At 36.7% G+C, this 25,360-nt stretch overlaps 3 protein-coding genes and 1 long non-coding RNA gene across 4 annotated transcripts; 2 read left to right on the plus strand and 2 right to left on the minus strand.

Moving 5' to 3' along the window:
• Positions 1–1,364: 1,364 nt before the first annotated feature.
• On the plus strand, positions 1,365–2,716 carry LOC141604619 (uncharacterized). The gene is made up of 5 exons (XM_074423050.1): positions 1,365–1,545; positions 1,637–1,740; positions 1,997–2,168; positions 2,255–2,369; positions 2,454–2,716. The coding sequence occupies exons 1-5, from the start codon at positions 1,369–1,371 to the stop codon at positions 2,528–2,530; spliced, it is 645 nt and encodes a 214-aa protein (XP_074279151.1). The 5' UTR covers positions 1,365–1,368; the 3' UTR covers positions 2,531–2,716.
• Positions 2,717–2,792: 76 nt separating this feature from the next.
• Positions 2,793–4,465, minus strand: LOC141604628 (small ribosomal subunit protein cS23-like). Its single transcript, XM_074423059.1, has 2 exons — positions 4,121–4,465; positions 2,793–3,254 (listed from the first exon to the last, which is right to left on the minus strand). The coding sequence occupies exons 1-2, from the start codon at positions 4,355–4,357 to the stop codon at positions 2,970–2,972; spliced, it is 522 nt and encodes a 173-aa protein (XP_074279160.1). The 5' UTR covers positions 4,358–4,465; the 3' UTR covers positions 2,793–2,969.
• A 6,610-nt stretch (positions 4,466–11,075) lies between these two features.
• On the plus strand, positions 11,076–11,423 carry LOC141587937 (uncharacterized). The gene is made up of 2 exons (XR_012519777.1): positions 11,076–11,121; positions 11,268–11,423. It is a non-coding gene; the product is annotated as an uncharacterized LOC141587937 (long non-coding RNA).
• A 5,544-nt stretch (positions 11,424–16,967) lies between these two features.
• Positions 16,968–24,668, minus strand: LOC141604637 (NADPH-dependent diflavin oxidoreductase 1-like). Its single transcript, XM_074423070.1, has 14 exons — positions 24,512–24,668; positions 23,283–23,388; positions 23,018–23,167; positions 22,083–22,160; positions 21,880–21,984; positions 21,247–21,338; positions 20,856–21,034; positions 20,498–20,595; positions 19,370–19,444; positions 19,162–19,272; positions 18,503–18,622; positions 18,173–18,292; positions 17,865–18,081; positions 16,968–17,729 (listed from the first exon to the last, which is right to left on the minus strand). The coding sequence occupies exons 3-14, from the start codon at positions 23,153–23,155 to the stop codon at positions 17,200–17,202; spliced, it is 1,863 nt and encodes a 620-aa protein (XP_074279171.1). The 5' UTR covers positions 23,156–23,167; positions 23,283–23,388; positions 24,512–24,668; the 3' UTR covers positions 16,968–17,199.
• Between the last annotated feature and the right edge of the window lie 692 nt (positions 24,669–25,360).

A 25,360-nucleotide genomic window follows, 5' to 3' on the forward strand; every position in this document is an offset into this window, starting at 1 on the left:
CTCTTTCACCCCCGCATCAACATTAAGCTTCACCCATCCCGTCTCTGGAGCCTGCCAGCCCTCCACTCGGACCCCGTCTGCCAGCTGCTGCCCACCCCTCTCTTTAGGTCGCCCCATCATCTCCCCTTCAACCTCCTCCATAACACGCTGCACCCTCTTTACCACCTCCGCCACCTCAGCCCGTCCTCCCTCAAACGTGACACGATTTCGCGCCTCCCAAACCGCCCAACACACCACCATCATCAACCCGTACTCCCTCTTCCCCAGCCCACGCCAACACTCCTCCACCCAATCTCGCACCGAGGTAACCTCCTCTCCCTCATCCCCTAGCAGCTCCACCTCCTCCCACACACCCCTTGCAATCCCACAATCCCGAAACAAATGCAGACTCGACTCGACATGACATTGACACAACGGACACAAAACATCATCTTGACCGACTCTATTATATAAATTTACCTTTGTAGCTAAAGCGTCGTTGCACAATTGCCAAAAGAAAAGCTTGATCCGAGGCCACACTTGAACCTTCCACAAGTTGTTCCACAGCCATTTGCTCTTCTCCCAACTCGACGTCTCCATCACCTCAACATCCTCCCCCACCAGCATCTTGTATGCAGATCTTACAGTATATTCACCATCCCGCTCTAAACTCCAAAACCACGAGTCCTCAATTGATTACCCTCCAAATTACCTTTCTTTTAAAGCATGTACAATAGAGAGGATTTATCCTTCTTTTAGCACCCTCTCTCATCTAAGAGGAGGTCCTCTCCATTGTTGTGGAACAAAATGGATCATCCTCTTAGATAGAGGAAGTACTCCATTTCCTCTAAAATTAGAGGAAGAAGAACTTTGGCCCTTGTGCCATCTATCCAATTACATTTTTCCATTTTTAATATTTACATTTTATTTTTTCTTTTTAATAGAAGTTAAAATATAATTAAAATGGTAGATGATGGATAAAATGATCCTCTCTATTGTACAGAAATATATAACAAGAGGATGACCATAGTGAAAATGAATGTGGATCATAGAGAAAATAATGTGTTAAAAAATAAGAGGATGATAATGTACTTTATTGTACATGCTCTTAGAAGCCTAAGAGTCATACTGGCAACCCGAAAACCCGAAGGTGACAAATGTAGATGACTAGATGGTACAAAATATAATGTTTGACAACTTATAGTTCATAACAAAGGCTCTACCGATTGCGCCACCTTGCTTGACAAACAATCCAAATCCCTGGCTTTGACTCCAGTTTCCTTATCCATACATTTGACAGTTTGACCAAATCTAATGCTCTCTATACGTATGATCGATCATACCCTATAAATACATGAACCCCCCCTTAACTTGTAGACACAAACAACAATGGGGAAAACATTGGCTACACTCTTTGGAATGACATCAAAGTTGACATCTTTATTACGCGATTCAATCACGCGAACAACCTTCTTAAGGAACAGACACCATTCTCTTCTCTTGTTTTCTACTTCTGATGTCGTCGAGCTGCTCAAACTTGCTCAAAACAAACAAGCTCTTCTGCGTGTAATCCATTCTCATGTTGCTAATTATATTTTCAGCTAATCCTGTGGTTTTTCGATTTGGGTTTGCTAATTAACAAGGATTCAATTAACAGGTTGAGCATGTGATCAAGAGCAGGAACATGGTAGAGACGATTTCTACGGTAGAATTTTATTGTCATCTCCTTGTGAAAGGAGCATCTCAGATAGAAAGAAACAAGTAAGTTTATCTTCATTCATGTTTTTTTATCGACAAAAAAGAAATCATCAACGCAACGCAACTAGTTCGCAGTTTAACCAAAAAAAAAAAAAAAAAAAAAGCAATAAGAACAGTTCATTTCTGTTCATTCTGTACGACGGAAGTTTTGGGTAGGGGTTTATGTCAGAACTAGGCGAGCTTAAAAAGTTTCAAGTCGAAATCTCATTATATAGCGTTGGAAGATTTTCTCATATCTTTCATGCATAACTTGTTTCAGGGATTGTCCAGAAGAATTCAAGGAAGCTATATCAAGCTTGATATATGCGTCTTCCAGGATCGGAGAATTCCCAGAACTTGTACACATTCGAGACTATTTCGCCTCCAGGTTTGGAAAGGATTTTGTGTCACAAATCACAGAATTTCCTCTGTATTCTGATGTGAATGCTAAAGTAATTCTCGAAATCTTGTCCTGCAATTCTTGTATTTCTCGGTGATTTTTAAGCAAGGCTAATTAGAAGTTTTGGGTTTCTTTCAGCTTGTGCAGAACCTTTCCACACGTAAACCGAGCTTGGAAACACGAGTGAGCTATCTAAGGGAGATAGCATCAGAAAATGGGATAACTCTACACCTCGATGTAGATTCGCGACAAGGTAACAAATTTAAACCACCAAATACGTAGTCATATAGAGATGATAATTTTGTTTATAAGCTCAATTTTCTCTTCTGTGGTTTAGAAACAGAAAAGGGAAAGCCAACTAAGCTAAGCCGAAACACATTGACGATAAATCAAGTCCTTACAAGCAGTGGTTAGGACAAAGATGACAAGAGTTATGATGTTTTAGGATATTCATTCATTCATTCAATTTTTCATTTATTCATTTTATTCAATTGTTCGTTCATTCATTTATGTAATTACATGTATGTAAGTACCACATTTGAGAGGTTCACGGTTTGATATGAATTTTGAATCAAAGAAAAAGAGCGTTGTTTTAGATGTTAATCAGAAAGGGAAAACAGTTACGAGTACACAGCTTTGTTGCAACAGAGTTTACTATGAAAGGAAACCATGAAAAGAGCCGTGAAACGCCATTAACAATTCATTTCCAAGCAAATTGGACCTTAGAAAGTTAATTCATAAATTCAGAAGTAACATTACACGAATAAAAACAGGTCCTAGCAGTAAAAAGAAACGAACCTTGTATGAACACAGTAGAATACAACAGAGGTGTACGTGGAGAAAAAACCTCTGCTCAAGAAGCAAGATTACCGCCACTTTGTTGCCATAAATTGATGATATCAGTGGCTTGATTAAGAAGAATAATCATTTGTTTCTGAGAAATCCAGGGTTTGCTCTCCAGCAACACCTTGAGCTCTTCCCAAGCATCTTTCCTTGGCCAAAAGTAGTATGGACTTAAAGGTATGGTCCCATGTCCAGGGACACTTTGGTCGAGGGCTAGGCCAATGTTCTTCTCCATCCAGATGAATTTCAATACTAACCTCGGCTTATCCGTTGACTTTACAACCACTTTCAGCTTCTACATTAATAATACAACGACCAAATCAATCATAGCTCATAGCAACAAGATGATCAAATCAATCACAACTCACAAGTCACAACATACCATATAATGAACTATTGGGTTCTGTTAGATTTGACAAATGGGTCATTCATGCAAGGATTAGGTCAATTCGAGTATATCATACACTGGAGGTTGGATCATTTTTGAGCTGCAGTTTGTTCGAGTGCGTTATTATATGGTCATATTTTCATATTTGGGTTGTTCTGTACTTCTGTTTGGTTTAACACAGTCCATGTTAGCCCTGCCATGTTTAGGTTCAACCCATCATGCCCTTTACATAGCAGAGGATGCAGAAACGAAATTCAGAGTTAACTTATCCAAGAACATTATCAGCCATTGGTTTGTCGAGAAATCGAGGATTAAAGCGTATTAGAAGTCAAAATTAGTGGTCTCATAAGGTCATTCACAGGTTGCCTAAGAAAACAGCCTTTATTAAGTACAACAACAACAACATTAGCTCAGTGCCTCAATAGCTCGTGCAAATTGCAGGGTAGGGGGTTCGAATGTACGCAACCTTATCCGTGTTAGTTAGCCTCCAAAGAGGCAATTTTATTAAGTAACTTATGAAAAAAGCAGACCTTAAAACAGCAATCACTATATTCCATCAAAACCAAATGTATCAATCAATCCATTAACCTCATAAAACAAAATTCAAACAAAAAAACACACAACCACAATAACCACAAGAAATTCCTCGCCTATTCGTGTCGAGTAGATGGTAACACGGCCAGGTTTCCGTGTTTTAATAATTTAAATTTAAATGAAATATAGCAAAAAAAAAAAGGGGGAATTGAAATGAAAAAGAGAGGGCAAAAGATTACCTCTTTATTGGCAGGAACATCAAAATCATCGTCGGAAATGGGTTGAGAAGATGAGACATTGGTACAAAATGTTGGATTTTTGTTGATAAAGTGGGAGAATGATGGTGAAGATAAGGGTTTTGGGTTGGTTGGAAAGGTGGTAAGTTTGAAAGGTGGTTTAAGAGAGAATTTGGGAGATGGGAATGCTGAGGTGTTGACAATGGCGTTAATATTGGGTTGGACCGCCATTGATAGCATTTTTTCAAGCTTCAATTCAAGGAGGGGACTGAGGAAATTCTGGTGAGATTTATGGAGAGTTGTTTCAAGTTCAAGATAAGGAAATTTCTGTTGAGCCCGTCTAGTTGGGTTATAAACTTATAATCACTATCAAGCGGAAAATATAGCAAATTAACCCCATAAACCAGTAGGTCTCATGAGAGACTGTCTCTCACTAATTTTCTGGGAGACATAATAGGGAAAAAAGAAATTCAGTGGGTCACTCACTCCATTATGTGAGAGGTATCTCAATAACGCTATTGAGAGACCGTCTCTCTGAAGTTTTTGTGTAAACTTGATACTATATGCAATCAAACTCCTTAATTTATAAATGTAGCAAATCTACCCCATAAATTTCTCTTAATGTGCAATTAACTACATATTTTATTTTTAAGAATAAAATTTGTTAATTAATTATTTTACTATTATTGAAAATCAAAATTATTGAATAGATTTTAATCTTAAAATTCTTGTTTATTAAAAAACATGTTCAAATATTTCTTTTATTTATTTTGGCGAAAAATGTTCCTACATTGAGAATTATTAATGATGTTACAATGAAAAGTTACCTGACCGAATTTTTGTTTATACTAAAATTGGTTCGCATTTTTCGTTGAATATGTAAATATTATATTTAATTATTTAAGAAATATACTTATAATAGTTTTTATAATATAAAAAAAATAGGTTTTATTTAAAAAAAAATGGTAAAAAAAACTTGATTTGTGTTTAATTGCACATTTTTGGAAAGTTGTGGGGCTAATTTTCTACAAGTGAAACTTAAGGGGCTTATTTGCACGTACTCGTAGTTCATAAGTTATGAGGGTAATTTGCTACATTCCCGCACTTATCAAGCACTAGTCCATGAGGTCAACTGGTCAAGGGCTTGATCCTGCCCATGAGAATAGAGTAAACTCTTAGTCAACCGATTATCTGTTCGTGATAGCACACGTAGCGAAGAGATTATATACGGTTGTCGACGGTGGACACCTCGATTTACACTAAAAAAAAACTTAACAAGCACTAGTTAATTTGTCGCGGAACAAAATTAATGACTGACCTAAAGTAAAATTTATATGGGAAAACTTAGGTGCTGTTTGGCCAAGCTTAAAAAGTGCTTTTGTAATTAAAAAAGTAGTAGCTTGGCCAAACATGGTAAATTAGAGAGTTTTAAAAGTGCTTTTGAGAAGTCAAAAAGTGATTATTCACCCCCAAAAGGAGAAGTAGATATTTACTACTTCTACTTCTACTTTTTACATAAAAACCAAATAAGCAAACAAAAGTTGTGTTAAAGGTAGTTAGGCCAAACATATAAATTTTGTGAGAAACCGCTTTTACAAAAGTATGGCCAAACAACTAAAACTTTTCCGAAAAGTAACTTGTGAATAAACTCCTTTTGAAAAGGAAAGGTCATTTTCCATAAGCAAGGCCAAACAGCACTTTAATAAGTTGAGAAAATGACTTTCTAACTGTTTGGCCAAGCTTTACAAGTGCTTTTCTAACTGAATAAGTAGAAGTTAGGCCAAACACTATAATTTTGGTGTGTATAAAATAACTTTTGAAAAGTCAAAATCTAAAAATAAGCCACTAAAAGGAGAAGCACCAAATTTCTACTTCTACTTCTACTTCTACTTCTCACATTATTATTCACCAAATTCCCTATAAATTTCATATTTTTTATTTTTTGCATTTTTGTATAATTTATACTCTATAATAATCATAATCTTCTTTAACTCTATTAATGCCTACGGATTATTTCTTTTACTAATTGCTCCTAGAAATTAATTATGATTGTAGTGGAATTACCCTTGACTTAATGGATGCTTTGCTAATCGTCTCCATTATTGACGGTCTTTCACAAATTGATTGTTATGGTTTTGATCCTATGATATTTTTGTTAATTGCAATTTCTTTCAGTCTTATGAGTTGAGTATGAAAAAAAGGTTATTAATTTAATAATTATTACATAAGACCGTCTTACAGCGTGAGAGATCCTTTAATATGTAAAAAAGATGAATGTTCAACTAATAAAGGTAATATCCCGTACCGTAGTGTAAGACCGTCTTATTGTCTTAAAGCGTGAGACGATCCTTTTATTGTAAAGATGATTAATGGTTAAGTTAAGTAATATCTCGTAGTGTAAGACAATGTCCTTTTCTAAAGCCCTTATAAATGTCCAAAGTTTCTCTAAAACGTTGGTTATGAACAGTAGAGCAGTGCTCTTCGTGCGTCTCACGTGATGAACAGCCTTTCTACTGTTGCTGCTCTTTAAACTTCTTTTTTTGTTGATTGTTGCTTCTGTATTGTCTATCTCATTCTTCTCTCATTCTTCTTCGTCTCTCATTGTTCTTCACCTGGTTATTTTGAGCTCTTTCATTCTCCTTTTCTGCATCTCTAATCATGTCTTTCATCTGCTAATTTCTTCTTTTTTTTCATTTGCTTGCTTTGTGTACTTATCAGGTTGATTTATTTCCTTATTTTGTTTTTGATTTCACCGATTTTGATAGCTTTCTCCTGCTCCGATGCTGGTGTTGACGGCGACGGCGATGGAGACCACCATGATTATTTGTGGTGATGATTGTAGCTCTGGTAATTCATCACTTTTCGTGCTTTACACTTTCTCGGACCTAATAATTCAATTAGGGTTTTGCTTTATCTTGATTATCAGTCAATAATCAAATTCCTTATTGAATTTTAAGGTTTTTTGTTTGATCTGTGTATTGAGAAGTTTCGGACGATTCAAAACCGTTTTCCGACGCTTTAAGCCATTGATTTCTACCAGGTTGAGGCTTTGGATGGTTTTGACTTCCCTTGTAAACAATCTTAGTCACTTGTCCTTCGACTATTTCTCAACGTTCTTCTTTGTTGGGCAATTCGGGTATGAACACTTGTAATAACTTCGGGATTTTCACCGCCTTTACTTGTATTTGACCGTATTTTCTACAAAGACTAGCCATCTTGACTCTATTCATCCGAGCTATTGGTTGAGAGTTATTGTAGTTCCTTTGCAGATTTGGGTATGGTTTGTGTAGTTATAATTTTTAGGGGTATGATTTGATTCGGTTTAAATACAGATTGTGTACTTGTTTGTTCATTCTTTGTTTGTATCATTTTGTTTCTTGGGTTCATTCACATTTCATCCTTCTCGCATTCAATATCGCCGGGACTCACATGTTAAATATAAGTTGCTCTCATGTTTCAATTCAATTTAGTATAAAAAAACGATGGAACTAATATTCATATTGACAAATTACATAACTTGTGCACTTTTGTAATCGATTTGAAGTTCTATTTGGCAAGACTATCACCAAAACAGTAATATGTTACTTCCTTGATTAGATTCTTCGATCAATGAGGGGCTGTTAGCTTTATTCTATGACTGTTACCGACTTGGGTGTCTTTTCTTATCATGTTTGGGCGTTTTTAAAGCTGATTGAAGTAAGCATCTCGAAATTTGAGAACGACTTAGATATAATGAAGGGTCATTTATATCCACTTTCGGAGTTTCATCATCACCAAGTTGGTCCTCTTCTTCTAAATCTGGTTAAACAAGGGTTGGCAAGAAATTAAAGATATTTCTTTTCAACTTATGTTGCTGATATACTCATTTAGGAGTAATTAGACACAGGACTATGGCCCAAGTATCAGACAAGGATACAAGAGGTAGTACTAAGAGTCCAGAGTTATTACAACCATGAACACAAATCCTTAGTTTTCCCACTTAGTAGAAAGGTCTTGCAAGATAACTTATGTTACTGACATAGTCTTATGTTGGTTTTTTTACTCCCATTTCAATCGATTTTCCCTTTCATTTTCATCGTTTACTCTACTGTTTTTTTCTTCGGTTTTTTTCTTATTTCAATGATCGCTTTGTTTACTCTTTCTTTTCTTGAATTTACCTTTTTTTTCATTACCAAATAAAGTTGAAGTCTTTTACTAATTTTACATTTTGTTAGGGTGAATTAGGGTTGACATTCATAAAATGAGGGGCACTACTATAATAGATGTTTTCATGATAAACTGTTTTGGGTTGTGCTTAGTGTCAAATTTTTAAAGAGTGAGGACTCGAGTATGTTTAATTAATGGTATTCCATTTGTTTACTCTTCTTTCTTCTTTGTATTGTCTCTCAAAAAATCTGGCCACAATCTTAAAAGAGGTGGTTGGCCTGTAATTTTTGGTAAAATCTTAGGAATTTATCTTCTTTCTGATCTCTCTGATTATTTTGAGTGCTGATTTATTCGAATTTATTTCTTGTTTTACTTTTCGTGCACTTTTCAGAACTGGTGAATGTCATTTGTTCATTTGTGATTTTTTTTATGTGTGACGTTGTCCAGTTCGGGTTGATTTCAGTTGCATTCATGTGTTGCCTTGTTCATTTGCTGAAATGGTTTCAATTTCCTGAATAGAACTTGCTGAGGAAGAGCCAGGCTCATCTGATGGCTGCAGTTCATTTAATCCTTGGATAATCTCCTCTTGTCTCTTATAGTACGCTTCAATCTTCCATCTTTTTCCTGAACAAGGGTTGAAAGTTAAGGTAAGATCAGATTCTTTAGCGATTTTTAAGAGTGCTATTGATAAAATTTGTATGGTATGAACTATGAAGTCGGAAACTCATTAGTATAAAAAGCTGCCATATGGCTTCCCTTGCACAATGGAAAAAGTATGGTTTGCATGAAAGCGGAAATCTTACTTAATCCCAACACGTTGGATTTGCCTAAATCTCGATCAGCAGGAAGCTTGAACATGTCGAGGCTGAGTTGCCATGGCGGGTCGGGCTTCGGTCTCAACAAAGGTATGCGGAGATGCACGGTGGCGGCGATGTAGTTTCGGTTTCAACGCCATAATGTTGTTGTCAGAAGGAGAAATGGTATAAACAGACATGTTTTGCCTCCATCATTTGATTGTTGGTTGTTTTGATACGGGTTGTTTTAATACGAGTTGAGAAAATGCAATCGTCATTTATACGGGTTGCTTTGATTTGGTCTTATGTTGTATTCATAATTGATTTGTCTGTGTATAGAACATTGGAGCAGAAAATGATGGCATCAATGGTGACTGAAAGTGACAAGTGACGGTGGAGCGTTGTCGGTTGTATCACACTTTCGCTTTTTAGTTTACACTCACACTTCTTTTTTCCCCGTTCTGATCTTGTCGTCGTCGCTTTACTGGGTTGCAGGTCAGGATTCATCCTCCAGCCAAATCTGCTTTAGGGTTGCAGATCATTACTCGGGGATACCGACTGCGGTGTTACTATGTGAGTACATTGCTTTGTCTTTTCGTTCAGATCTATTTGTGTTTAAAACCCACATCTTATTGATCTGTTTAGGCTTAATTATAATAGGCTTTGAATAAGTAAATTAGGGGATACTAAATGGTCATTTTGTAAAGGTTACTTATAGCTAATTATGCCTTTTGTAGATTGAAATTAAACGTATCCTTATTTATTTAATTAAGTTACTCACCCTGGCCTTAAAATCAAAAGTTTAGTGATCTGTTCTAGGTTGATTCTAGCTTTTTATGACGATTAATTTGGGATTACATAGATAGTGAATAGTTCTGTTGAAAGCTAGCTTGAACTTTTTTTGAGTCGGTCAATTTGATTGGCTTCTAATTTCGGTCCGTTTATGCTTATTTTGTTATACTAACGGACATTCATTAATAGGGTTTTCCAAATTGGTGATCAATAGTAGAAAATGTGAATCTTAAAAGAGGTTATCCTAGGACTGGATTATGTATTGTTTGAAATTTTTCTTACTTTTGATACTCATTTGTAGGTTGTATCATCTCAAGGCGTCATAATCCACGAGGGCGTCACTTGTGATGGGTCAACTAAGCAAGTCATTACCATGATCATTTATTAAATTCAGGTAATCATACTATTACTTAACTGGTAATGGCCTAATGGATAAATATATAACTGAATTGTGTAAAACTAAGTACAACTGTGCAAGTGATTAAAACTCAAAAGTTGGTATGGTCTCTGGAATGCAAAGACTTGGAATTAGTTATATTTCTAGGAAATCTTACCTAGGACTCTTAAGAGGGCTAAACAATAGCATTTCCACTTTATCAAGACTTTGCATTAATGGTTAGACTCCTCGCTAATGTATCCACTCTTTTGGCGATGTTTTTTTGTCATCTCCTCTTTAGATGAATCGCTACTTTTAGCTTTTCGTATATCCAGTAATTTATAATGTAAAGTACCTTACCTTCAATCGTCTTAGTCCCTCTTTAATTTGTACGTAATTTGTAAGAATTGGCGTGCAAAGCTGTTTGTAAGGTTACTTGAATGCAAACTGAGACCTTATATGTTAATTGAATATAGCCACAATTATTTATCTAATTAAAACTTGACTCTGCAACCCTATCTAAAGAGAGGATATTTAGCTCTTTAGCCTTCTTTTAGTATTATGTAGATACCTTTTATACCATTTATCCTTCTGACAACAACATTATGGCGTTCTTTTGCAAAACATGTCTGTTATCTTAAGAGAGGATATCTAGCTCTTTAGCCTTCTTTTAGTATTATGTAGATACCTTCATACCATTTCTCCTTCTGACGACGACATTATGGCGTTCTTTTGCAAAGCATGTTTGTTTTAATAGTGTTGATGACTTTGTTAGTATGTTTCAGGATGAGCTCAACAAGGTTGTCAGTGAAAAGGATGTAGCTGAACATGAAAATTCGACTGAAAAGTCAAAGCCAAAGCCAAAGGACCAGAAACACCATTCCCTTTTGCTGAAGGTTTGGATATTCACTTCTATATGATATTAGGTGTACTTTTGTTTCAACCATTGTTAGTCCAAAGTCCAAACACATTCATATGCAATTAGAGTGTCCATTGCTTCCTCTGTGTTCTCACCTTCTTATTGGTAATCTTATTCAACCAGCTGCTTGCAGAAGATGCTGGTTGTGAACCTGGCGATATTTGTGATTTTGAGTTGCAAGCATGTGATACCCAACCCAGCATAATAGCCGGTGCGCTGAAGGAGTTTGTATTCTCTGGAAGGCTTGATAATTTATGCAGTTCATTTTGTTCTTTGAAGGTTTGGCTTCTGAAATCTCTCTGAATCACATCATTTGAGGCTTTGAGGCAAGCTGCCCAACTTCTTTAATTGCATTTGGAATGCAGATCCTTTGTCTTTCAATTTGCATTTTGAAACCACAAAAATGAGTGTCTTACCAATGCTTATGATCATACCATATAAACTTTAATGCTTTTGTATGGGTTTTTGAAATTTTGTTGTGTATTCGTGAAAGAACTGTGAAAGAAAGTTTAAACCCTAGAATTACACATACAGTGTCTTGTACCATTAAAAACATTATCATTTATCATTTCTTGAAAGTTATGCTGAGAATTTCTTCTGGTGGAGTGGTTAAATGGTTGGCATATTAGTTTGAGTCACAATGTTCAGAAAATGCCATCCAGATGACCGGAAATTCTTTGGTTTCTTTCCTCTTGTCTGTAAGGGTCCGTTTGGATACAATTTTAGGAGGGAAAGGGAGGGGAGGGGGAGTGAGGGGAGGTGAAGGGAGGGGAGAGAAGGGGAGGGCAAATGGAATGTGGGTGTTTGGATAACAAAAATTATGAAGGGAAATGGAAGGGAGGAAGGAGGGAGATGAAGAATGGATGGAGGATTGAAGGATGGTGGTGGTATAATTAGAGTCCAAATAATGTTTTCTTTCCAAATCTTGCCACCCTTGGAAAGATTATAATTTGTTCTATAGGGGGAAAAATAAGTCCTCTCATTTCTCTCCCCTTCCATTTCCTTTCTCCCATATTTTTTATCCAAACAAAGGAAATTAAATCCCTCCCTTTCCCTCCCCTCCCCTTCTCTCCAATTCCTTCAATCCAAACGGACCCTAACTGTTGTGAGAAATATTGAATGGACGAATATATGTTTTGTGACGTGGAAATGGACCGTCCACTCAATATAACTTGCAACAAGAAGACAATACCCAACGTTTGCGAAGCAGATCTGTGGCACTGAAGCCTGTATATTGTATAGTGACTCTTCTAGGATGAATAAGATGTCAGAGGATGACAAAGATTTTATATTTTGATGGTCCAATCGAATGAATAGTAGTATGAGTAATGCATATCAATACGGTTGGGAACGCATATGGTAGTTATAGTATGTAAGATTGGTTTAGATAGGGGTCAGCCAATGCATTTGCGTTGCGTTGCCCACTCTCGGGAAGCAAGAAACAACTTTTTTTATGTATCTGTGAAGATTGTTCCACTACGGTTACCTTCCCTTGCTTTTGTTTATGCATTGGGCCTTGATCCACTATTTCTGGGCTCTCCGTAAACCAAAACATGACTCCAGCAAAAAGTACGACCACATATTATGATATTTGTAGTGGTTGTTTTAGGTGTATATGGTTCGTGGCGTTATGCTTTTATCTTCAGATGTCATCTAGCTTAGTATACAAAATCATTGAGTGTTCATGACCAAGATTCAAAACCCGTCAGCCTTTACACACAAAATAAATAAATACACTTAATAGTAGAGCTTCTGTAATCTTTGTGAGTGAGGCATGCACAAATTTTTTATACCCTTTGTCCCATTCATTTGTTTGCGTTTTTTATTCTCTGTGAGGGGTATTTTTATCAAAGACAAACAAATGATTGGGACAGAGGGAGTAATTTTATTGCTTTTAGCTTCTTATTCTCAAAAATGTAGTTTGATCTCAAAACACTAAAATATAGATTTAGATCCGAGAGAGGAGGGATGGGATAGAGAGAGGGAGAGATGGGTCATCCCGATTTATTCTTATTCAGGATGAGAGAGATGGCGGGAGGGGGGATTGAAAGACGGAAGAGGAGGTTGTTTTTTAGTGTTGAGGTTTAATTAGAAGGAAAGAGAGGAGAGATGTATTATGGATAGTTTGTTGTCTTTAGGAGAAATAACATCAGTTTGATATTATATTTTAGTAATTTTCTTGGTATTTGTTCTTGGAAATGAAATAAAACAATAAGGAAGCGAACTAACTGATAAACATTAAATGTCGATGTAGAATGGGAGCCATGTCGTGAAAAATTGCACGGGAGGTATAGAGTAATTAAAAGGCAATTAATTATCTTAATGAAGACAGACTATTAACAATCAATGATTTTGGTGTGGAGGCAGAGGGGCGGAGGGTGAGAGGAAGGGAGAGAGGGCGTTTGTGATTGGTTTTTTTTCCCCGTATTGAGAAGAATGAGGAAGGAGGGGTAGATGGTCAGCGGTGGGGGAGACAGATAAAGGGATTGGGGCAGGGAAGACAAGAAGGGAGAGGTAATGGAAAGCAAACTGACTATTAGAGAAGTGATTGATCATTAAACCCAAAATATAAAAAAACATTGATAGAAGTAAATGTAAAAGAGTTGGTAATTCGCAGTTTTTTTCCACATGTCATATAGTCTTGTTTTTGTCATAAAAGAAAGTATGACATGTGGTAATTCAAGAATCAAACAATTTTTGGCTTAGCATTTGCGCATTTTCATTGGTTGTTCAGACCGTCTTGTTCTTGAGTTTGTTTGAATTTATTGTTGGTAATTAAGAGCAGCTCAATATGTTCAATATATGGGTAATTAAGGGATGGATTAGGAGTAATGTTTTTGGTTTAACAATGTTCTAAAGTTGAGAAATGGGTAGAATAATTGAGTTTAACTGATCTTGATAGGTGAAATAAAGACCTAACAGCTACCATAACGAGTGCTCTATTCTGTTTGGGAAAAAATCGAAACGATAAAATGACATTTTTTGTACTACGTATTTGAAAAGCTTGTGGTCTGTTTCGCTTAGAGGGGGGAGGGCGTGAGGGAGATTTTGTGTTTGGTTTTGTTCAAATTGAAAGAGATGGAAGGAGAAAGAGAGGGAGATGGGGAGAGGGAGGGAGGGAGGGAGAGAGATGTTGTGCTTGGTTGTGTCCAGATTGAGAGAGATGGAGGGAGAAGGAGCATGAGATGGTAAGAGGGTGGGGGAGAGAAGGAGAGCGTATACACTGGTTATCATTTTGATCTATAACTTTTATTACCCACTTCTAATTGATTTATCTTATTAGTTTTGTTAAAGACAAAAATTGATTCATCTTATTTGTTGTTGATTAGTCACTTCTGGATGTCATTTTATCTTGAAGATAAGAGTGATGGTGGTGACATGGAGTTGGACAATCAAGATCGAGGGTGGTTTTTTCATACTAGATGTCTTTGTTAATGGTAAGTTTTATGATGAAATATTGAGTCTTTGTCCGTAGTTCAATACAATCGGTGTTTAAGCTACGCATTAAGTTTATTACTGTTTCTCAAAACATGAGATATGTTATAATCATTTTGTTCAAAAGTATCCTCAAAAGTTTCTCAAAACATGTCGATTGGGTTCTTGTTTTCAAAAGTATCCTCTCCCTAGATTGAAGCTGTGCATTTGCTATTGCAATATTTTGTACTTTGTTTTCTTAATATGACCTAAAGGCTCTACATATCTTTCTTTTTTATTTAGTCTCTACACAATATTTGAAATTTTCAGAGGTTAAGAGATAAGAAAGCGTAATATTAAGGTAATGTTGGTGGACGCAAAAGCACATATTTGATGCCATAATTCAATGTGGTTTTATTAGCAACATTCGGATGTATTGTTATTGGTATAGATGTCGCATCTGCGTGTTTCTATGATATGTTGCGTCCTATGTCGTACAACACTTTAGTCTTCAACACTTCTACATGTTGAACTTCGTAAATTTTAACGTTCAAAAACTTGAAATAGTAGACGAGAGATTTGGGCGGTTTGATTGCTTCGTTGTTACCTTGTTGACATCCTTAATTAGGGTTTGATGCTTTTTTTATAACCCATCATCTTTGCTTTTCTTTGGTGTGTTACGATATGACTTGCACCATGGTCCACCGACTCATGAAGCATGCCCTTGCCTCATCTAATTGACAAAGAGCAACAGACAACCTATACGTGAGATGAATCATATAATAGGGTCTACCTTACTCCTCTCCAACTTCTTTTACTCACACATTAGTGAAGATCCACTTTAACTCCTCTATGAGCTTGATCTTGCTTGTGGAGTTGCATCCATTGAAGCAAGCCCGACCATACGCTTTTAGTGAAATGTTGATGATTTTCCTCTGCATAGTGGAAGAGGCGCCAAAACTATTTGCCCGTTTAGATGTTATCATGGCATCAACCCCGTGTTCGGCTTCTTGTGTGATCAAAAATCAGATACTTGGAGACACCCGAAATGTGACATACGACATTAGTTATCGGGGGATCCGATTGTCTTCTTTGAAACCAACTATAGGGAACTCCTCGGCAACCTAGATATACTTCGTAATATCGTATAATCATTACTTATATAATTATATGGTTAATGACTTAATGTGTCTTACATGACAAACCATCTTTTAAGTTTTCGTGTTATATTTCGTATGGTACTTTGATTTTTTGCTTGCCTTTTGACAATGTACATGACAACTCTTCCATTATGATGTTTGCTTCGGTTTGTAAGTGGTGATTATGGTGCATTTCTTTGTGGATCATTGATAAATATTTCATTTGTGTAGCTTCTTGTTAGTACCGTGGGAGATATGATAACAATTCGACCTCCGTTACCCTTCAACCACTGCCTTTATACCTTATTACAAACGCTTTGCTTTGGGTGACTGGTAAATATATGTTTCGGGAAATATGTAACGACTAATAAATTGCACGTGTCTAAATATGATGCAAATTAATCAACTATATGGTACATTAAGAAAACTGCAATTATCATTATACGCTAACGTAATAGCTTGGACAACAAAACAAAACGCGTCTTGGATCTCCGCGCTGCGCGCGGAGAAACAACTCTATTGTTTCTTCGTGCACCGAATGATTTGATAAGGGGCACAAATGACAATTGTATCACTAAATATTTGAAGACGGATCAATAGAATAAGAAAATAAAACGTCAAATTAGGACAACTACATTTTAGAAATTCTCGCAAAGTCTACGCCATAAACAGATTTGCTGCAACACAAATGGAAACGCGTCTTGGATCTCCGCGCGCACCGCGCGCGGAGAGACAACTAGTATATGTAAAAAGATGAATTTTTCCCTTATAAAAGTCTTACATTGTAAGACTGTCTTATATGTAAATAAATGAGTTTTAACTTATAAAAGTCTTACATTGTGAGACCGTCTTAATGTCTTATATATGCATATAAGTAATATATAGTTAACAAAAACAAAGTGAAAAAATAGGATAAAAGTAAGTAGGCCAAACATATCAATTTTTTAAGAAACTACTTTTTCAAATGTTAGGCCAAACAACTTCAACTTTTTCGAAAAGTAGTTTCTTAAAAAACTCATTCTTAGAAGTAAAAACTCTTTCACATAAACTTGGCCAAACAACACCTACCGTCCCATCTCGCCAAAAGTCGGTTTTCATAAAAATAAAGAATAGTTGGGGACTGAAATTTGTTAGGAAATGTACTTTTTTTCACATAGGAACATTCGGTATATCAGCATATGTAGGAATTTTAGCAAGTGGGAAGAAAAATAGTTATAATAGGAGTAGGTAGCATTTATTTTTAATACTCTTTGAAATGTCACAAATGTTGTTCTGATAAAAATTGTCCACACATCATTTCTAAAAGATTTGCCTGTAACAAGTTGAATTGGTATTCCGTAATTTAACGACCAACAAACGGTGGTAATACATCTAAATTTTGCATTTGTACCACAGAAATCAAACTTGTAACCAAAAACAATAACAAAACATCCATTTATGCATTAAATAAACTTATTGCAAGACCGTTTATACAACAAAAATTACATGTATGATGTATTGTCTTAGGACCACGCTTCGACATGGTACCTACCAGCCTTCTCCAATGCTATGAGCCACCTAGCAGCGTCTTGCTTGGAAGCTCCACTCTCCATGCTGATGATTTCTTCAAAAGCCATCATAACATCAGAAGGCATTTTACTCGAAGAACCGGCGACATAAATAGAAGCCCCTTCGCATAGAAGGTTCCAGATTTTCTTGCTAACCTCCCTCATCTTATGTTGTACATACACTTTCTTCGGCTGGTCTCTGGAGAAAGCCGCATAAAACCCGCCACCATTGTCTTCTGAAAGAACCCTCCCATTCTCGGAATGGAGCTGCCAGAAATCTTGGTACAAAAAATCGTCTTCTTTCTTCCGACAGCCAAAAAAGAACAAAATTGGTGCAGTGGGGCTGGTTTTACTCTCAATGGCTCTCTGTGCCACAAATCCGCGAAAAGGAGCACATCCTGTCCCCGGTCCAACTAGAATAAGAGGGAGTGATGGCGATGGGACCGGAAGTAAGCCTTTTTGAAACCATACTGGAACTAAAACCCCTGTTTATTCAGAAGAGATACGTTAACACAGTTTTTGTAGAGGGATAATAAGCATTCTCACACATACAAGTTGTATAAGAATTTGTGCTTTGATAAATTGAACCTGAAATTCTGTAATAGTGATTAGGGAAACACCTTGTTCAGGATCAACTCCGGCCAGCCAATTTGAGCAAAGACCAGACCGCTTCCTCTTAAAAGGCGTTGTCCATGACACCACACTCACGGTCAAATGGACTTCTTTGGGATGAGCAATCGGAGAGGAGGAAATGGAGAAAGCCCTAGTTTTCAAAGGGGGGACCAGCTGGACTAACCATTCAAATGGCATTTGGACAGAAGGGAAATCCTCTAAAACCTAAAATTCATTTGAAATGAAACCGCATATATGAGAATAAATGTTGAATATTACTGTAATTGCTTAGCTATAAAAAATCCAAATAAGTCACCTCGAGGACAGTTCTTCTTTCCTTCTGGTTATATTCGTACAAATCATCACGCCCTTCAGGTGACGCAAAATACTGTAGTCTTTCCTTCTCGTGCTCAGCAGTCGCAAAGTGACTCATCACCTGCAGAAATATTAAGGATAATACTCCATTTAAAATGACACAAAATTCGATTATCTCCATACAACGAATTACTTACTTTTGATAGTCATCGTTTGAGGAATTTGTTAATGTCAATTAAATATTTCAACTATTTTGAACATAAGCATGATCAGCTGATAATCCATATAGAAGTGATAGCTTTACGCAGACATCTCACAGTATTAACAGTACCTCAAACAAATAGCGTCGAGGAGAAGCTGAAGCAATATCCATGGTCAATTCCACAAATGACTTTAGCCTGATTGGCACCTCAGATATGTCCAACTCATGTATTATATCTCTCGACTGAACCTGCACCAAACATTGCATTTTTTAATTTCAAGCAAAAAATTTAAATTATTAATGTCCTTGGTTTTAGCTTACGACGAAATAAAGCAAAATGGTTCACCAAGCTCATTGTGGTTCCTTTTTGTGAATTACCAGCCATTCGATGCAATTACCAACATAATTTTCATTTTGTGGCCATCCAAAAACACTCTGTGTTATTAAGCAGGGGTAAGTCTATGACATCTGATTCCACCCCCCTTCCTAGCCGGTCTTTTGCGAGAGCCCTTGAGGCACTGGGGTAATGTTGTTACTGTAGTAAACAAAAACTACACCTCCAAACACCTAAAACACTATACATATATAACAAGGTAGCAAGAATAGCTCTGTGGCAAAATTATAGATAGGTTAAGCGACAAAAAAATCCAGCAAAAGAAGAATCTCTTTCCATAGAATGATATGGTGATATCAGTAGGTCTAAAATGTCAATCAGTTCGCCCTCAATGTTTAAAATTCAAAAAGCCGAACATTTACATAGCAAACATTAGGGTTATAAAACTACAAACCGTTATGAGTGCTTCAGGATCCAAATTACAACGATGTAAAAAAGCATCAACAGCATCAGGATTTTGAGATGGAAGTATCTCGAGCACATCACCAACTTCATACTCAACTTCCTGAAAGAAATGAGATATATAGATAGAAAAAAAGTCTCAACAAAGCTCTAATTAGCTTATATAGTTCTAAAACCAAGATATACAGTCTGCAACTCACGGTAGAATGAAATTCAAATTCAAGATGGCGGACATCTCTCTCACACCCTGCTCTTGTTAATGAACAGTTACCCACCTGAAAGTAAAAAAGGGATTTACATTCATAAATGAACATGAAACCTGTTGACGGACAATAAGCTGCAAGTAAAGACAACTGCATGCATTATGTATGTCATAAAATGAAAACATGCTTATGTTACACAAGTGTAGGACATCACAGTTTGTTTTCTTTTACCCATAAGTAAAACCTTCCATTCATAGACTACATAAGCAGATACAAGTATACAACTGGATGGTCCACATGGATGTATGCTCTAGAATATGAGTTCAAACAGCTGATCTTATCTTGAAAAATCAATAAGTTAGGAAGGTGTTTGAGTCATTAACATGAATAGGGTAAGACGGTCCTAGGGTGGAGTAGGATGAGTTCTTGAGATTTTAGGGCTTTAGGCTGAGACGCGTTTTTATCTTGGAATCTTACAAGCTCACCACAAAAGTTAAATTATCACCGAGGTCTTACCATAGGATTCTCTTACCGATTTTTTTGCCTTGACAAGTATTTGTATCCTAGATGTAGAAATTGCTGAGTATTACTCCTTCCATCCCATTTATTTTGTCCTCATTTGATTTGGTGGTCAAACAATGTCGACATTGACCAGTATTTTCTCATAATATACAGTAGTGTACAATTTTTTTAATGATAATAGGTAATAGTTATTTTGATAAATCAAACATGAAAAAATTTACATTGTATCCCTACTACATTTGGAGAGAAAAATGGTAACTGGCCACCAATGTAAAATGGAAAACACAAAATGTAGGATGGATGTAGGACCGTATAATAATTTCAATCTTCGATCAATTAGCGGCAACATGAAGAGAACAATATTATCACAATACAACTGGCTACAATATACTGTAGCAGCAGTAATACTGGTGACCAAATTGCACCAATAGAAAACGAGCATAGATCAGCTTTGACATCGATTCAAGAGACACCAAGCAAGAAAGGTCCATAAACTATCATACAGCTGAAACCCATATAGGATAAAAAAGAAAGGCTCACTGCAGCTACGTCATCACCATTGCAAACACGAAGATAGAAAATGACGCAGACCCAAAGGAATACCATTTTTAGCCAGCAGTGAGGTCTGCTCTTGTCTGCAGGAACCCTCGCAGGAGACATCAAGCGAGAACATTGAATTGAAAAAGCTCTAGACTCCAAATCTGTATTAAGAACAAACAATCACATGTCGATACAAATGTAATATGCCAATATCTATAAAGGCGCTAAAGGCTTACGAGATAATAGAAAAAAATATTATTTTGACACGATGAGCGAGAATATGCAAAGTTGCCGAGAGAACAAAAGAGGCAGGTGAAATATCCAAAATGTACAAAAGAGATTAGAGCTAAAATGGGAGCTAGAAAAAGAGAGATCACTTGAGCGCAACCTCACCAAGTTCCAGCATGCAGACAACAAATACCTGATATGGCTGATAATGATGAACTTGTCTTGTCTTTGGGATGATAAGTTACAACTACTTTAGGCTTATCCATCATTTCCGGAACAATAAAGTGCTCCCCCTTTGGGAAGAGTTTTGGATATCTTTCATACAAGCAACCCCATAATGACGACATCCACGGATCTAACGAACCTTCATACCTATCATAGACCAATGAGAAAAGCTTCCTATCAACGGTGTAAAAAGTCTTTATCCCAAAGCACTACAGATTAATGAAAACTAAAATAATATAAAAGCTCTTGCATAGAAGCAAGTTGTTAAGACAAAACATGAGTGTGGTAAATATATGCTTTGCTTAGACAGGTAGAAAAATTAAGAAAGAAATTGAGATCCATCAGGAACAAGATCATACCCTGAAGGATGCTGATCATCTCCAAGGCCTCTTTCAATAAGTGGAGTTCCACCAAGTTTTGAGAGCCTTGCATCCAGCTTCTTTGCAACAAACTGCAGTAACAGGGACATATTGACTCAACACAATGTGGGGTTATGTGCTATATTCCCAAGTATAGTTCAGCTACCAAACATTATAGCTGTAGTTAATTTCCAGGCTTCCAGGCTTCTAGCCTACACAAAAGTTTCATGTTTTTTTCCTTGAAGAGGGTGGTGGGGGAGGGGTATGAGAGCCTCTATAAATGTAGAGGGCCAAACCCCAGAAGAACACTAACTTCAACATCCAACCATGAGGCTCGTGAATTTGTGCAACATGAATCAAACGCCAGACTCTCATCTGGAACTTGGAATTACAAGGTTCAACCACTTAAAATGTACTGCATTGATTCTATTGCCCACAGTGCAGTTTTTTTCTCAATAAAATTGAGATAAGATGAAGGGTCAAAGAAGTGTGGTTATGCACTAACCAATACAATCTACAATGTAACATAGCTGATTAGCAACACAAATGCAGAAACCAAATTCTGGAGAGCTAACAAAGAGAGAAAGAGGTACCGTAGTTCCCCAACGATAGACAGGATCGTAGAAGCATTACATTGTATTTCTGGTATCCTGAGTCTCCTAATCCAAAAACTCCGTAGTGCACTCCAACCAGCCACCGTTCAGGAAGCCTTGCTTGCAAGAGGAACCTCCAAAACACCTACAGTTTATTAAAGTGATTCACTTGAAGAAAAGGAAAAAAGACCATAAATGTCCAAGTTGAAGAAGTTCACTGAATAGCTGGTATGACTAAATAACCTTCATTGAATCAGGTGTGTCACCCTGGCCTGTAGTGGAAACAACGAAGATCACAGTTTTCTCTTTGGGTAGCAAACTCTGACAAGAAAAAAATGTGACGGCTTTAAAGTGATACAGTTCAAAATATACAATTACCAACCAATCTATATGCCTAACTAACCACTTCCACGATGCTGGTTATGAAAACAAGAAAGTAAGATGATAATGAAACAAAGTTCTAAGAGGATTGCTATCTAGCTTCTCCCTCCAACCTTCTCCTTTTACCCTCTCACAATCGGTTAAACAAATATATATCGTGTGGGATTGGATGGCAAGTTGATGAGGCAAAATATACAGTATTTTAACCGATTGTGAGAGGAGAAGGTAGAAAAGAGCAGGTCGATAGTATTCCTCAAGTTCTGAATTTGGTTGATGCATAAGTTTACAGACAAAAGTCAGAACAGTGAAAAGTCCGTTGCCATATAATGAAACACCATAATACCTATGCCAGCAATCTCATCTCATGTACTTCTAACTTTAAGCAAATTGACATCAAACACCCACAAAATAGAGCAAGAAGTGAAAAGTCCGTTGCCATATAATGAAACACCATAATACCTATGCCAGCAATCTCATCTCATGTACTTCTAACTTTAAGCAAATTGACATCAAACACCCACAAAAATAGAGCAAGAAGAAACCGTTTCTACAACTTTAACAGTAAGTTAATTTTATAAGATTTGAGTAAGAGCTATTGTCGTAAACCCCGAAACTCTCTTAACGATATTACACAAAGTTTGCAATTTTTTCTGAACATAACTCAATCATTCAACCAACTACACCCAGCAAGAAAGAACAAAAATTTCCAGCAACAGTATTTGAATACTAAAATAAACTGGAATTACAAGTATAACCCATGAATCAAGAAATGAAAATAAAATAGAAGCTTCTCATACGGGATCAAATTCATTGACGGGGAGAAGCGAAACAGGGCAAGCTCTGCGGTCAGCTTCACGAGCAATGCGTTCAGCAGCATCCATTGCATTGCCTGTTTGAGAAGCGTATAGAATCACAAGTTTCTGGGTTTCCTCCATGTTTGTAACTTGCTGTAATCAGATGCATATTACTATATTAAGATGATAAAATTCGAAAAATTGAAATAGGGAATTAGGGTTTGAGAGCTGAGAATTGAAATTGAAAGATTGAACAAGGGGGATTTACCTGTATGAAACAAAGTGGTGGAGGAGGACACCGGTGGACGAGGCAACGATAAGGACTGTACCGTCAAGCAGGGGCGGATCCAGGATTTGACTAAAGGGGTGGCACACTAAGAAAAAAAAAATGCGGACAACATTTATACATTAAAATTCTAACATTGTCAATACATATATACCAAAAACTCTAAACCAAATACCAACAAACCTAAGTCCATTATTCTAGAGGGCATATCCATTTTCGGCGATAGAATGTACCTCACATGAGCGTAGAATTGTAAAGTTGTAGCGGACAAGAACGGTCAAAACTTGAACATAGCCATATCATTCACATTAATCTTAGATAATAAATAAACGACAACGAAATAAATGCAACTAAGAGGCGAAACACCAAGCAAAACTAATGCAATTAAGAGGCGAAACACCAACCCACATCTTACTATATCTTCAATCCACCTTTGGGAAGCAAGTCTAAGACGCCCGGCTACCGAAATGACTGGAATGCTGGATTCGCCTCTATGATACTCACACTTCCATCTCATTACTTGTAATTATACATCAATCAATAACCCACAGTACTAAAATTACATGCTTATCCTTGGTTTTCTTCTGTATTCGTTTCTTGTTGAATTGGCAGGCAAACTCTTATTGGCTAAATGAGGTACTATGGGGTTTATACAAGGCTATTACTTATGTAAAAGAGCTTTACGGAAATCCCACAGTCTATTATTCAGCGGGGCCAAGCGCCTCTGTTAGCCCTCCCCTACCCTACCTCTGCTGTCCGGAGGACTCAACACCCTTGGTTCATTTTACCCAAAAGATGGAAATACTTGAACATTGATGTATGTGAAACCAAAATGCAGGCATGAGTGATGCAGGAAATGTGCGACTTTCACAAGGAAGGCATGATATGAAGAGAATCAATTACTACAAAACCTACCTGATGGCACTAAAGAAGGCGGGGCCAAACGCCTCTATAATTACCCAATATACATAAATTGAACTCAAACAAGTATCCTACGAATCGAAATTAATTGCTAAGTGAGTGATTGATTTAGGGTTTGAGAAAAATGAGATAATTAACCAATCATTCAATCTAAACTAACCCAAATCTACAATTACACAAATAGAGAAATAGATTAACAAACTAATAAGAACAATTAACAAATTAATGAACCAAATATTCAATCAATCAAATGCTCAAGAATCGAATTTGGGCGAAAAAAAATTACTTACCCACTACCCAGGGCGGCACTACGGCAGGATTAAGGCCGGAGGTGAGGAGTAAGCCGACGGTAAGGTGGAAGGCCGGAGGTGGGCGGCGGTAAGGTGGTCGTATTTTGGATATTGGTTTTGTTTTATTTTGTATAGAATAGAATAGAATATCTTTACGTGGTATTCTATAGCGCGCCTTTTTTTTTTTTTTTTTTTTTTTTTGGCAGATTTTCAGTTTTTTTTTTTTTTTAAATTACGCCCAAATTAATAGCTCAGGTTATATTTTGCACCCAATATCATTTTCAGGCAGAAAAAATTATAAAATGACAATTTTGCCTCCGCGTCTATTACTCTGAGTTTTTGCAACTTTCAGTTCCCCCATTTCATCTCTTCAACCTAATTTTCCCTAAATATTTTCCTCAAAACATTTCCCCCTAAAAATTCCCCCAAATCTCCGTCATAATCGTAACTTTAATTATTGAGCTCCTATATTTGAAAGATTGTTCATCCCCAAATTTATGTAAGTTCCCCTTCTTTCTCTTTTTTCGTATTTGTTTGTAGTTTATATTCAAAAGATACAAATCATAAAGGCAACCTAATTAGCAAGAACCTTACCAAAATTAAACGAAAACCTTCAATTGAACACAATGAACGAAAACAAAACAATGAAGATAAAGTTAGGATGATGAACACAATGAATGAAATCAAATTGGGGAAGATGGGAGAGAAGGATAAAGAAGAGGATGGATGAGGAGAAAGAACAATCTAAACAATATGCTTAATAAAAGGAGGAAGGGCAAAATCGTCATAAATTTACTGTTTTAACCATTGAATTTTGATAGAAATATGGCATAAAACCGATTTTGGGTG

Source organism: Silene latifolia, chromosome 1 (genome assembly GCF_048544455.1).
Source record: "Silene latifolia isolate original U9 population chromosome 1, ASM4854445v1, whole genome shotgun sequence".
Classification (NCBI taxonomy): domain Eukaryota; kingdom Viridiplantae; phylum Streptophyta; class Magnoliopsida; order Caryophyllales; family Caryophyllaceae; genus Silene; species Silene latifolia.

Coding starts and splice junctions, on each gene's coding strand:
- LOC141604619 (XM_074423050.1), top strand. CDS start 1,369: ATGGGGAAAACATTGGCTACACTCTTTGGAATGACATCAAAGTTGACA. Junction 2,169..2,254: donor ATTCTGATGTGAATGCTAAA/GTAATTCTCGAA, acceptor GGTTTCTTTCAG/CTTGTGCAGAACCTTTCCAC. Junction 2,370..2,453: donor CGATGTAGATTCGCGACAAG/GTAACAAATTTA, acceptor TCTGTGGTTTAG/AAACAGAAAAGGGAAAGCCA.
- LOC141604628 (XM_074423059.1), bottom strand. CDS start 4,357: ATGCTATCAATGGCGGTCCAACCCAATATTAACGCCATTGTCAACACC. Junction 3,255..4,120: donor ATGTTCCTGCCAATAAAGAG/GTAATCTTTTGC, acceptor TTATTAATGTAG/AAGCTGAAAGTGGTTGTAAA.
- LOC141604637 (XM_074423070.1), bottom strand. CDS start 23,155: ATGGAGGAAACCCAGAAACTTGTGATTCTATACGCTTCTCAAACAGGC. Junction 22,161..23,017: donor CCGTCAATGAATTTGATCCC/GTATGAGAAGCT, acceptor TTTTCTTGTCAG/AGTTTGCTACCCAAAGAGAA. Junction 19,445..20,497: donor CTCACTGCTGGCTAAAAATG/GTATTCCTTTGG, acceptor TTTTACTTTCAG/GTGGGTAACTGTTCATTAAC.